Here is a 14,048-nt window from a genome sequence, read left to right on the forward strand (position 1 = left end):
TATTTTGATCACGTGTGCGTATTTGTGATAATGATATATATATTTATTGATAAATACAGTACAAACCTTATCACAGCGATACTCTCCAAACTTGATCCCACGTACGACCTGCTGGAAGATCAGATTGCTAGCAGTGCTGTCCTCTCCTGGATTGTGCCACGGAGCGAAGATCTCCTTTCGGAAGAACAGTCCCCATGGAGCGTTTCTCTCCTGTGCACCTTGTTCTTTGGCATACTGTTCACATTGTGAGATGGCGTCCATCACATGATCACCTCCACTGCCCAGAGACGATACCTACAATAGGGATACAGGAATCAGACAAAAACAACTAGAAGTGCTGGCTGGTTAGGCGTAATGTCCTATTAACAGTTAAGGTCATTTAAAAATGACCTCACCAGGCCTGTATACAATGTGATGTGTGTGTGTGTGAAGATCTATGATTTGGGAGGCTGTCGTATATAAATGCAGTGTTCCTTTGTAATATTGGGACTTATGCCATTTTTATGGTGCTATTTCACTGAGGCATGTCGCCAAAGACAAAGAACAACACACTCAACCTGATCACATTATAATGACAAAGGGCATCCTATTCCTTTTATCCTGATCACTTAGTTGAAACAGAAACTTTTATTCACAGACTTTATTGTGTCTTGGCCAGGGGAGAACCCAGAGCCTTCACCATAGGAGAGAGTGATTCAGTAATTGTACAAAAAAATAAACCTTCATTATCAGCTATTTTTCTTACCTTGTCAAACAATGCAATGTAAAGAGAGAAACCAAACTGGTCTTTGAGGACAATCTTTTCCGACAACTGCATACAAAGTTCCTTCACTGTTGTGGCAGAGTCAGCGAGGAGGGTCTTGGTGTTGCCGTCCATAAAAGTGATGGATAGCATTAGCGGCTTCTTAGACTTGGTGGCTTGTAGCTCCAGCCAGCTAGGGGGCTGGTTACGAGTTCCGTTAGCAAAGGTACGGCGGAGACGACTCTCACAGTATGGCGCGTATCCTGGAGGGCCCTCTTGTATAAAGTTCCTTAGATAGTTCAGGAACTAAATCAGAAAGATATAATTGAGTACAAAACAGAATTTTTGAATCAGAAGAATATTTATAGTAACATATATTACAATAAAAGAGCTTATGCATATATATAGATATATACCTCAATCATGGCTTTCTCAAGAATCTTTATTTTTTATCCGATAGCATGTAATTGACAGGGAAAAATTACTTTAACAGAAACATTTGGTATACATCACGATATTCTTCTGTTATCCATGTACTTTTATTTAACAGAGGCAATTGATATAAACCTACGTTAGAGCCCACCAATATTTAAATATCTACAACATCCTATGATATTCTGCTATGGTTACCTTGTCTGTAGGGGCGAAGCAGCCCACGCAGAGGGACAGAAGGATCCAGCCTCGGGCATGACTACTCTTGGTCGGATTCTGAGTCAGCTGCTTGCAAATCTGGCAGTAAATTTCATCCCTGTCAATCAAAACACATTGCTTCTGTTGATAACGTTGTCAATAACAACATTAGATGTTATGTGTACTTTTTGTATAATTCTGGCAACCTGTCTCTTCATTTTGAATTTGAACCATGTAAATGATTAATACAAGACCTTTTCCAACAATTCCTGTCAAATTTTGAAAATAACAATAAACTTCTATTCCATAGTAGTTTTGGGATTAAAATCTTATCCAGGCATGCAGTTTTACATCATTCTCAAATAAAAAAGAGAGATAAACTGCTACATAAATTACAAAATAGACAATATACCTATGTTCAGGACGGAGAATGCCATGCCCAATGATTAAGTGGAGTTTCTCTAAGTCTGACGTGGGGTGTTCCTCCAGGAGAGCGTTGCTTCCATAACTATCATCAAAATCCTGCCTCAATATGTTTCCCATGCTACGTCTTTTCCCCGTGGGAAACGGTTCTCTTTCCTGTAAAACATCGAGTGCAATCATATGTCATGTTTCTCAGTTCTAAGTATAAAGTTCCTACTCCTTGAAATTGAATCAACGAGCACACTTTCATATTTACCAGATATAGTCATACAATTTTCGCTTTCATTACTGTACAGTAAGTTGTAACCTGTCTTACAACATACAGGGGACCTTGACCTAGAGAATTACACCCGTCATCATTATATGAATGCAACCAGTGTATAACTAATAAGTAGTACCGACTGCGCCCTTTCCCGAGTTTAGTCGATATATAATAACATAGAGTTTAAAACAAAACACCACCTGTGGTTACAATCTTCACATTTTTGCCAATCTCCCCGTAATGATTACAAGCTCCTTTTATATCATAGTTAAAAACATGTTAATGAATCTCTTAATCACTTACAATGTCAAGTCCCATTCTTTGGGCTTCCTCTAAATCCTTCTTGGTAAATCTGCGTCCCAGTTTTGAGTAGATCTTTGTCATGACAGGAGTAGTATCCTATTTAACACATGCAACACGGTAAAACTTCAGAAAAACCCTGAACACATGATATCCCCATCATTTCATATATTGTATTCTATTTCGTATTATTTTCCTATTTCTACTTCATGACTTGACATATTGGTATTATTTAGAAATGCATATCATGGGGGTAATTATAGTTTTTGGTACAAAGAGCATGTCGTTATTTCTGGATTATATCTAAATATCCGGTATTTTAAGTGAATTATGTTAATATGGTAACACTTACCCTGGAATCTGTTGGCATGGTGGTGTATTTGGGTTCTGGTAAATCTCCCATGAATCTTAGGATAGTGATCCACACAGCTAGAGCAGCCTAAAATAAGACCAATACCAGATAAAAAAAACCGCAATAGGTTAATAAAAAAAATTCCTTAGTTATTTTGGACATATTTGAATATTCAATCATGATGAACATTATTATTTTTCATTATAGTCTCCACCAAAGTATGATAACTAAAGCAATATTCTCAGAGCTATCAAACTAAGTACAGTATGTTGCAGACAATAAGTTTCCCTATCTAAGAAATAAAGACTGGGATTTTAAGGGGAGATATCCTATCATTACATGTATGCCTGGATTTTGCCATACCCTATCGAGCATAGACAATTATACCAAAATAAACTAATCGAAAGTCTTTCAATGCAAATTGAAAATCATCCAAGATTTACCAGTTTGTCTCCATCGTTTGTTATTGGCAATAAAGTCTCACTGAGTGCTTTGCGTATGAATGTATGTGAGGTGTTCGCCTGGAAGTACATGCTGGCAAATTTAGAGAACTGGTAATCGGAAAGATCCTCGTCGTCCTCAGGAAGTTCCGGTACCATAAAACCACTGAAATCCTCTATTTTATTCTCACCGGCGATTTGTTGACTCTTGTTCTCCAAGTCCTACAAAACATCAAGGTCATGGCCATTAAACGGGGTTTCTTTTATTCTAAGTCAAGCAGCCAGACTCAATTAAGTTTTTTAAAACATTTTTGATGGAGTTAAGTCAACAATAATACAATACGAAAATTGTAACCCATTTCGTTTTTAAAAGGTGCTGTTCAAGCTTAAAATCCCATAAAAACTGCCTACAGCCCGATTTTGTTCAGGCTTTGCATATCGAAAGCGTTACTAGTTGTCTCTCTAGAATAACCATAATATTTTATTTTTGTGATTTTAAAAAGCCCAAACGATCTTCAATCTTCGTGCTCATTTTCACTAGAGCTATCTGCACAAGCATACCAAAATGGGACGTTATTTACTAAATATCCATTTTTGTCATTTGATTAGATTCTATACCTTATATCTGAAACATTTACTGATGGAACACTTTTTGTAATATACCTAGCTATCAATTTCCAATTTAAGACTAAAGTGAAAAGCAGTATATGATAGCAATTTGGGATTATGAATAGCATGTTATCACATATGAAAAATATTCGTTGTCATGGTAACAAAATGGAGGCCCCTGATGGATATTTAGATATTTTACATAATAGAAAATGGTACATAGTTTTACGTAGGACGAGCGTCGAGTCGATAGACAAAAAAATGACAACGAAATATTATAGAACTGATATATTCAATTAAAACTCCGATGATGATATTTTAACTAAAAATAGAAGCAAGCTCAGTATTCCTAGATATTCATAAACGACAACTACACTATTTCGGTCATTCACGGCTTCCGCAAGTCTGTCGTATGTGTTTGCTAACACTGCACGAAGTCACGTGTGCGCCATGAACTAATCTCGGTCACACACTCTGGTACGGTAGCCCATCCGCAACATAGACAGTACAACACATAAACGATTACATACAAACGACATGACATAAATGGGTATTTTGGGGTACGCCGAATAAAAAAGTAATAGTTTTGAAATACTTCTTACCATGGAAACGAATTCAAGGCCCTTGATTGGTCAAACTTATTACTGTAGCTTTTGTGGTGTTGTAGTTTTGCTTCGCTTCTAAGTTTTTTTGTAATTCAACACAAATAGTTTTTTTTTCATAAGAGAGAAAGCAGGTATTAGTTTTGTATCTTTTGAGTAGCGGATTTCACACATATTTGCAAACAATATTTTTCATATCACGATGAAATTAAAAGAAATAGTGACATTAATGCTTTTGATTAATTTTGTAATCTATGTGATAAAATGTAAAATTATAGTGGTTTTCTAAGGGATTATTTTTCCGAATCAATCAACGTCAATGTATCGGAGTTTCGCACCATTCTCAATTATACTTGCAGATGACACAAGTAGTGTGAAATGCTTATTTCATTATCTTGCGTTTTTTTCAACTAAAACTTAGTATGTATTAATTCTGCGATTTATAAAATAATTTTGTGAACAACTTGGATTGCAATTTAAAGTTTAAGCAAATAATTGTATATGAATGCAATAATTGTTAGTTAAAAAACCCTTAATCACAAATTTATATACATTTAACATGATCTATACAAACCATCAAAGAAACAGAGGAAATGGTCTTTGTAGCAAAGTGGTCTTTATAAACAGTTGACCTTTATACAGAGGTGGTCACTAAGGTAGTTTTACTGTATTAGCGAATATGTAGGAAATAACGAAGATGCGAAATATTTGTACATGAGTAAATAATGTTTTGTTGACAGTATACAGACGAATATTTATCATGTAACGTAAACTAGAACACTGACACGTCAGAAAAGTCCCTGCTCGCCTTACGATTAGAAACTGACTGATGACAGTATAAAAGGGATATTGGCGCTTACCAAATAATAATCTATGTTGGAAAGAGGGATCTTTTCTCTGCTTTACATATCAAAATCCAAGAGGGCTGCCTGTTGACCATCTTGTTGATGGATCGGTCCTAAAATGCCATATACACATGTACAACTAGGGGCCTAGGTAATCTATCAACGAAATTTGAGACAGATCCCTTTCTGAGAACTAGAGGTAAGAATTTTCAACAACCAAAATTCAAGATGTCTGTCTGTCTGTCGGCCATCATGTTAACTGACTAATCCGAAAATACAATATGCACAACAAGGACACTAGGGAAACCTACATATGAAATTTGAGACAGATCCCTTCAGTACTTTCTGAGAAATAGAGGTAAACAATGTTCAACTATTAAAATTCAAGATGGCTGCGTATCGGCCATCATGCTAATCAATTGGTCCCGAAATGCAGTATGAACATCTAAATCCTAAAGAAAACTTACGAATTTGAGACAGATCCCTTCAGTACAGAAATAGCGGTAATAATCTTTAACTCTCAAAATCTAAGATGGCGGCCTGACGGACAGCGTGTTGACAAATCGGTCCTAAATTGCAATATGCAGAACTATGACCCAAGGTAAACCTTCCTTTAAAATTTAAGACATATCCTGTCGGTACTTTCTGAGAAATGGTGGTAACAAGAAAAACGCAGAGAGGGATGGACGGACGGACAAGCTGATTACTATAGGATACCCGCATCTCGATGCGGGGTCCTAATGACACGAGGCAATTAGATGTACCAATTTGAGGTCACTGACAATCTGTTCTTTCTCTTGGATAGCTGCATTTTTCTCCATGCTCTCTTCCTCTTCAATCTGTCTCTCCATCTCACGAAGACGTTCCTGAAAATACATAATTCAATTCATAATGTCTATGAAATCATTTATACTTGCTTTCATAAATATTTATTTTAAAAGATATTTTTAGATGAGTGGTTATCAATTTAAAATTTATTACATGAACTCAATAATGATGTGTGAAAACAAAACATTACTCTTGGTTATCTCATTTCACTCTGTACACAATTTAACCCTACATTCAAATATTCTCAGGACATTTTTTATATAGATGTGTAAAGTAGTCTGAAAATTAAAATCCAGGAAAGCATTATTGGTTCTGATTATCGCCTTTGTGATGATATTATTTTGTTAGATAAAAGTAAATATCTTTATTACCATATTTCATTTGAAAATATTATCAGATTATACCTAGGACATGTTTTTAAATTGATTTAAAATTGTGGACAAAATCGTTAAGATGCGAATTATTTGGAACAAACCCAAAGCATTAACTTTTACCCTGTCACAAATTTACTTGTTGGAAAAATGGAGCTTAGATGATTTTGCAACCTCACTTTCCATGTTATACAGTACTTTTTATTTTCAATTCTAGTATATCAGGAGAGATTGATGATAACTTCAAATGACAAACAAAATGTGAAATAGACTATTCTACGGAAGAGGTTTAGGGTCATGTGTATTCCCAATAAATTCGTACTTTCATGTTGGTACCTCGAAATTTCGACTAATTAACTTGAAGTTTCGACTTCTTAACTCGAAATTCCGACTTGCTTACTTGAAATTTCGACTTCTAAACCCGAACGAAATTTCGACTTTTTAACTTGAAATTTCGACTTTTTAACTGGAAATTTCGACTTCAAAACTCAAAATTTCGACTTATTAACTTGTAATTTTGACTTATTAGCTCGAAATGTCGAATAATTAACCTGAAATTTCGACTTCTAAACTCGAAATGTTGACTGTGTAACTTGAAATTTACGTCTAAACTCGAAAGTTTGACAAATAAACCTATTGAGAGTGTATGTAGACGTTAGGACACTTAATATTGGGGGTGGGACTGTTATTGATTTAAGTGGGAGATGGGAGGAAATAGGAAGTGAGTGTTAGGAATTTTTGCAGGAAGGCTACAGTGTTATCATTTATAAGTACTCAAATATTACCGACTTTACTGTAAGAGTAGGATGTGATGATCCGGTACGTATTTCGACCAAACCTTGAAATTATCATCATTAAAGCATTGTTTCATTGTCACTATTGTTTTAATTTCATCGGGGTATGAAAGAAATTTTGTTTGCAAACTGTGCGGATTCTCACAAAAGTTTGCGAACAAAATGTATTTCATACCCCGATAAAATTAAAAAATAGTGACTTTAATAATTATAATTAATTTTCCAGGCTATTTTATAAAATAAAATATGTTTACACGTACGATTCCATTGATTTTGGTCAAAGGGATTATTTTTTCCAAATCAATACGCAACGTCAATGTTTCTATTGTAACGTCACGATAACGTCGGGTTTCCGCGCCATTCTAGGATTTTTTTTCATCGTGGAATGAAAAAAATGAATAGGCCAATCAGAAAGCCAGAAACAAAGAGAAAATTAATATGTTTATAATATTTTTCGGAAAATCCACTTATCCGTTTTGAAAGAGTAGGACATATAATAATGAGAGTTGTGGTTTAATATGTACACAAAACGCAATGTTGCATTTTAGAAACTGTATAAGCATTAAGGTAATACAGATCAAATACGACTGTATGTGTCCTTTGTCCATTGTTACAGAAAACCATCAATGTTACCATCGTCTCAGGTAGGGCGTTAGAATTGCACAAGCTATACCCTTTGCAAGATCGTAAAAGGCGACTAAATTTGATACCCTTTTTGCTGGCGTCAATCAGACGAAGCGCTATATGTCTCATTTTACCTTTAGTAACACAGGGATCGCGAAATGAAACCACCAAAGAGTTTGCCAGGTACTGATTACATAAGTTAGAAGTTTTTATCTCATCGAGCATCCTTCATGAAAGTGCATCCTTCAATGGTCATTGCGTAGCAGCTTCATTTTGCTACATTTTTTGGTCTAATTTCTTAGAACAAAAGGAGCAACACCTTAGAATTTTCATTTCAATCAATTTAATTGAATCAATCAAAAGGATTGGGCAACAGTCTATGCCTATATAAGCCCTTTCCTAGAATGACCCCTCAATGACTATAGCTGTAGTAGTACGTCCTTTAACCCCAAAAAGACAGAAATTATATTAGTATCTCTTTCAAATCTCCCTTACCAGCCACTTTTTACATTCAACAATACAGTAATAGAAATCACACACAAACACAAACACTTAGGAATAATTTTAAGTAGCGATGCTAAATGGTCTGAACACATAGATGAAATTATTAAGAAGGTTTCGAAATATATAGCAACACTTCGTAAATTGAAATTTCTACTAAGCAGAAAAAAATTAGAAAAAATGTATCTAACATATATAAGACCTATTTTAGAGTATGCATGTGAAGTTTGGGATAATTGTGGTGTCACAAAATCTAATAATCTTGAAAATTTACAACTTGATGCCGCCCGTATTATTACAGGACTACCAATATATACCAAAACAGAGTTTATTTATAAAGAAATTGGATGGCTTCCATTATCTAAACGGAGAGAGATAAGAAAATTAACCCTCTTTTATAATATTAAACACAACATAGCTCCCTCATATTTATGTAATATATTACCAGAAAACATCGGTGTCCTGACAAACTATGACTTAAGAAATTTCCAGGACGTGAGGCAACATCGTTATAGACTCCAACGCACATTAAACTCCTTCTTTCCTTCAACTTCTTCTCTTTGGAATAATTTAGATATATCTATTAGAAATTCTCCAACTTTAAATACCTTCAAATCAAATTTAAGTAAATCTCTCCTTCCTGAAACCGATTTGTGTTTTCTAAATTTTTGGTACTAGACGGCTTAATATTCTCCACTGTAGATTAAGAAATAGAGCAAGTACTTTAAATTACGATCTTTTCAGATCCAATCTTTTGCCTTCAGCACGATGTGAGTGTGGATTCACGTGCGAAGACTCTTATCACTTTTTCCTTACATGCCCAAAATATCACATTATACGACAGACATTATTAAACGATCTTCATTGGTACCCCGGTGACATCACATTAGATACATTACTAAGAGGAGATGCAGATTTAGAAAATGATGCTAACCTTAATATTGCAAAGGCAGTCCAAATTTATATTGATAGTACTGGCAGGTTTTGACATTATGAGCATCCTACCCCATTTCCTATATCTACCCAGTATCTTAGTTGATTAATAGATTACATGTTATACATATGTCAACAGTATAAATTAGTTGTATCTGCTGGCTGGTGTAGTCGAAAGTTTTTCAAGGAAAGGAATGGCCTCGAGTGGATCTTCAGTGCAATGTTTTCTATGGAATGTGTATGATGGACAACGTTTTAAGGAAGTAACCGATCGGTGTTTCCCAGCCAGTCAGATAACTATGTATACAATTATCACTTTTACAAATAATTATAACTTAATAAATAACTATTCTCCTCTCCTATACTCCTCTATCTTTCCCTTTTCTCCTTTATTCTTAAAATACAAAATTTTGATTCATATTATATACATGTATTGTCTTCATTGCTGTCCATTATGTATATATTCATATTATGTGTTCGGGAGAGGACGTTACTAAGTTGGCAAAACTTGTGTCCAATCCCTGTTGTCAATAATTTACGTCAATAAAAATATGTTTAAAATCAAAATCACGTCAGTAAAAAACAGCGAATCAACCAGTTCACTTTCAAGGTAGACCAATTCCTGCATTCGTGACTCTATGAAATCGTTTTCACTGTTTGTTTGATTAAATCAACGTCCTATTAATAGCCAGGGACATGTTAGGACGGACTCCAATGTATGCAGTGTCATGTGTGTGTAAATGCGTGGTGTGCGCAATGGGAGACGGCGGTATATTATGTTGTATCTTCTTCTATAGTGGAACTGTTGCCCTTTTCATAGTGTTGTATCACTGAACCATGCCGCCGAAGACACCAATCAACACATCTCACCCAGTCACATTATATTGACAACAGGCAAACCAGTGGCCCTACAAGGGCTGAGCAATTTTTATAGACTTTGGTGTGTATCGGCCAGGTTACAGGACCCAGAGTCAATTCACTGGGCGAGCGCTCAACCGAAGGCCATTAATTCATCTAATCCGAAGGTTCGCGATGACCTATAGTCACCATGCTTCGCCCGTTGTCGTTGTTCGCATTTCGCTGATCGTAAACTTTTCATTCAGAAGACTTCTTCGTAATATCCGAAAGTCCGTTATATATTAGGCATATACAATGCTGGAAATATAGACTACCAAGTTTGTGGAAATGAATTACATTGACCATCATTCAAGGTCAATTTCATCAATTAAACATAGTTGTGATGTCATCTATTGTAGTTTCTGTACTTTAACTCCAGGATTATAGTTGACTTATTTTAAAACAATTGTGTACATTTGTACACATGGTCCTAATCATCGTCCGTACTATTCAGTTAAGTAAGATTTTAGTTCATTTCTATCTATTAACAGTGTTTAAAATACAAATTAAAGTGTGCTTTTATCATTAGTATTATCATCAAATAAGGTTAGTATCACAAAAAATAAGTTCAAAGCGGTCGATGAAAATACGGAAACAAATCAAATCAGATTTTCACAAAATGCAGAAAACACTTACATTAAGTTCCGTCACGGAAAGCCCACTGGTATTCTGCGATAGATGATCAATATTCCATTTTAATGAATAGATATAAGCATATCTAGCATAAACTAGCATAAACTTTAGATTTATTATTTTGTATATCAATCACATTTGAATAGAAGCATACCATCCATAGAATTTAATACCACAGAAACATCTGAACAAACCGAATATTTACCCTATTAAATCTTTCAGTGCGATTAGTGTTTTATATAAAAAGGTGTTCGTTTCATTTATACCTATATCGGTTTTTAAAGTTCCAAAACCCGGAACGCTTCAAAAACAAGGAATCTTAAATTTTGGCAGGTCACAATGGCACATAATTATATATACAAGCAAGCTTTTAACACTGAAGTCGGTGAGACAAAGTCTTACAATAGCAGAGTCAGGTAAATGATAAAACCAGTAACTACAATTGTAACTAACTACCCGTATATTTCACTTTGTTTTCCTTTTGGCTAGAATTGCTGCAATTCCTTTGTAAAAATCAACGTTTTATCTACATTTCATAACCTTAATATTAATCTGAGAATGGATTAGGTATTTTTCAGTCGGTAATGTATTCCATTTTTTCCAATTTACGAGAAATTCGATTTAATATTAACAGCTTAAATATAGGATGGTTTCAATTTGTAATATGAATTTAATGATGGCAGACTTAAATGCAATAGGGAAAACAAAAGGTAACAAAGTCAAACCAGATAATAAAGATCAGCCCTAGGACCGAGGACGTATCGTCTTATAACTAAATAGTCTTTACACACAGGACACGTTGTCTTGAAAATTATCATGTGCGACTCTGAGACAAATGTCTTAAGTAGGTGGCCTTTAAACGGAGGTATCCGCTAATACAAACTCACTCTTCTTATCTTATTAATTGCAACAAAATTAGACTCTCTTTGTTAGCTATTGTATTCATAACACCGACATTTTGGTGCTAACATGCTAAGCTATCTTTGTAGATATTTGCTAAAGGTATTATAAAGTAACACTTAACATTCGTATAGTCACCGAAATAATTCCCTTTAACTGTCATTTGCTACAAGTATATGATTGGATTTATTAAGCTTTCCTTTTCTAAATGTACAGAATTGTTTCGCTGTTCCATGCACACGATTGCATAAATATTTAGGAACCATCACGGATATCGGTATCACTTAATGCCATTAATGAGTTTTGGTATTAGAAATAATAACTTTTGGGAAATATTTAGGTCTATTTAGATGTGGGTATCATTAACCTCAATTTATATTCATTATGCATTAACCATATTAAGTAAGTTTATATTTAATATACTATTAATTGGCTGAGATTTTGATATCTTTTTATAACAAAATAAAATTCAAAAGTTTAAAAATCAAAACGGAGGTCCAAATAAGACATGCAATACAGGTATGCAAGGGTATTGTCACCGGTGAATACACAGGTAAATCATAAATATCTTTTGCACTATGATTATACACCTTTTATTGTTCGTACATGTAAAATTTTACAGGTAAACTTACACACGTGTGTATATAAGGTATAGGTACATGTAATTCAATACTATTGACTGCGAGAATGTAGTCATGAGTGTAAATACTGCTACTTCGAATTCCTTCATGATAAAAACGACGACCGTGACTTATATGAGTGGCTTATATTGAACGAGTTAAATAATTTGATATGTCACACGCCTTATTGATGTTCTGTTACTAAAATAATGTCATTATTTCAAAAAGATTCGTTATAACTGTATATGATTATCTATGCTCAGGTTTTTTTTTGCAATTCTTACCGTGGTTGAGTATGGGGCTGTACTTTCTTCGTTGCTATCATCGTCATCGGTAGAACCGAACATCTCTTTTACCTGGAACATCACAGAAGGCAGCGTAATATTGACATTTAATAATTATCTCATATGGTTCTCATTTAAACCCTTTGCTAGTCAAAGGACAACATATATGGTGTATGTTAAATAATATATTACTCAGTATTATGTACCAGATTCGTATTATGGCAATCCTTTTTACAAGGATGCTGATAGATCACACAGGCAGAGAAAGCTGCTTATTACATTTTTATCTTGTTTTTTACAACTCATGTTAACAACTTTTTGAGACAAATTTAGCATAATTTATCGCAGGAATGTATACGCAAAATTAAATGTTATGTGAATGATTGTATATAAGTGAACTATTGTCAGTAATGAGCCTTAATCACACATTTATGTATAGTCAAGCCTGATTTATAACGACCATCCAAAGGTTAGAGGGAAATGCTCTTTGTATTCAATCGGGCTTCATGCACAGCTTGAGTTGTTCTTTGTGCTTTGAAACATTAGAAAATGTCGTTCTATTAAACAGGTGGTCTTTACATAGAGGTGGTTGCTAATGTAGGTTTTAATTATTTTAAATACTGTATTCAAAAATATGTTTGGAATAGTGATATAAATTAGTTAACAGGAAAAGGGATACAACATCAGTTAATTATACGTACCAGTTTTGTGTCACATACAGGTTCGTTCTTTCCGTTCTCAGCTATATCAATATGTTCTTTCATCTGGATAGCTAAATTCTTCTCCATGCTCTCTTCCTCTGCAAACGTTCCCTCCATCTCACGAAGACATTTCTAAAAATGCATCATTCATTGTAAAATGTCCATTTTATAAAACGTGATTAATCCCTTACTCAGTTAACTATTTAATAGTAACTAATCAATTACTGTGTTATAGCAGTAATATAAAACATTTAAACCCATAACAATGCATGTTTCACAATGAAAAAACCTTGTGATAAATTCCATAGCAGTTGGTTATCATTTATTATAACACACTGTAGTGTGTAATATATGTAATCAAAACAGAATAATTATTATCTGGGACAAACTGATCATTATAATCTTGCTCGTAATATATATATAAGTTGATGTTAAACTTACAAACATTATGAAATTCAATTATACGAACCGTTTGCAGTGGATAGGAATCGTAATAACTAATCGTCTGAACAATGTTATTAGATCTATCACTGGTTTCATATACAAGTCAACCTATCGTTGTTTACACAAACTATAAAAAACTTGGTTACAGAAAAATTAGAATTATTTAAATCTGAACCTATACTAACATTAAAATACCTAAGCTACATAAGTTTCAAGTTATCTACATGTTTAGAACAATGCTTAAATTTTACCGAGGAAATAGAAATTTTGTTGACGCCGTGCTTTATTGCATGGGTAGCCATGCAATACAACC

General features: G+C 34.2%; 1 protein-coding gene across 3 annotated transcripts in view; it reads right to left on the reverse strand.

Annotated features, from left to right (window-relative positions):
• LOC138308361 (myosin-VIIa-like) overlaps positions 1-14,048 on the reverse strand; it is a 38,587-nt gene that overhangs the window by 23,997 nt on the left and 542 nt on the right. For 2 of the 3 annotated variants that reach the window (XM_069249352.1, XM_069249353.1), the window contains exons 2-12: positions 13,292-13,423; positions 12,591-12,662; positions 10,790-10,822; positions 5,970-6,071; positions 3,153-3,371; positions 2,710-2,796; positions 2,361-2,456; positions 1,785-1,951; positions 1,373-1,490; positions 746-1,048; positions 67-294 (exon numbers count right to left, since the gene is read on the reverse strand). In XM_069249352.1, coding sequence (XP_069105453.1) covers positions 67-294; positions 746-1,048; positions 1,373-1,490; positions 1,785-1,951; positions 2,361-2,456; positions 2,710-2,796; positions 3,153-3,371; positions 5,970-6,071; positions 10,790-10,822; positions 12,591-12,662; positions 13,292-13,408 — 1,542 coding nt within the window. In that variant the 5' untranslated portion in view covers positions 13,409-13,423. The remainder of the gene's footprint in view (positions 1-66; positions 295-745; positions 1,049-1,372; positions 1,491-1,784; positions 1,952-2,360; positions 2,457-2,709; positions 2,797-3,152; positions 3,372-5,969; positions 6,072-10,789; positions 10,823-12,590; positions 12,663-13,291; positions 13,424-14,048) is intronic. The other variant, XM_069249354.1, reaches the window with a different exon arrangement.

The sequence above is a fragment of the Argopecten irradians genome, chromosome 14 (genome assembly GCF_041381155.1).
Source record: "Argopecten irradians isolate NY chromosome 14, Ai_NY, whole genome shotgun sequence".
Classification (NCBI taxonomy): Eukaryota; Metazoa; Mollusca; class Bivalvia; order Pectinida; family Pectinidae; genus Argopecten; species Argopecten irradians.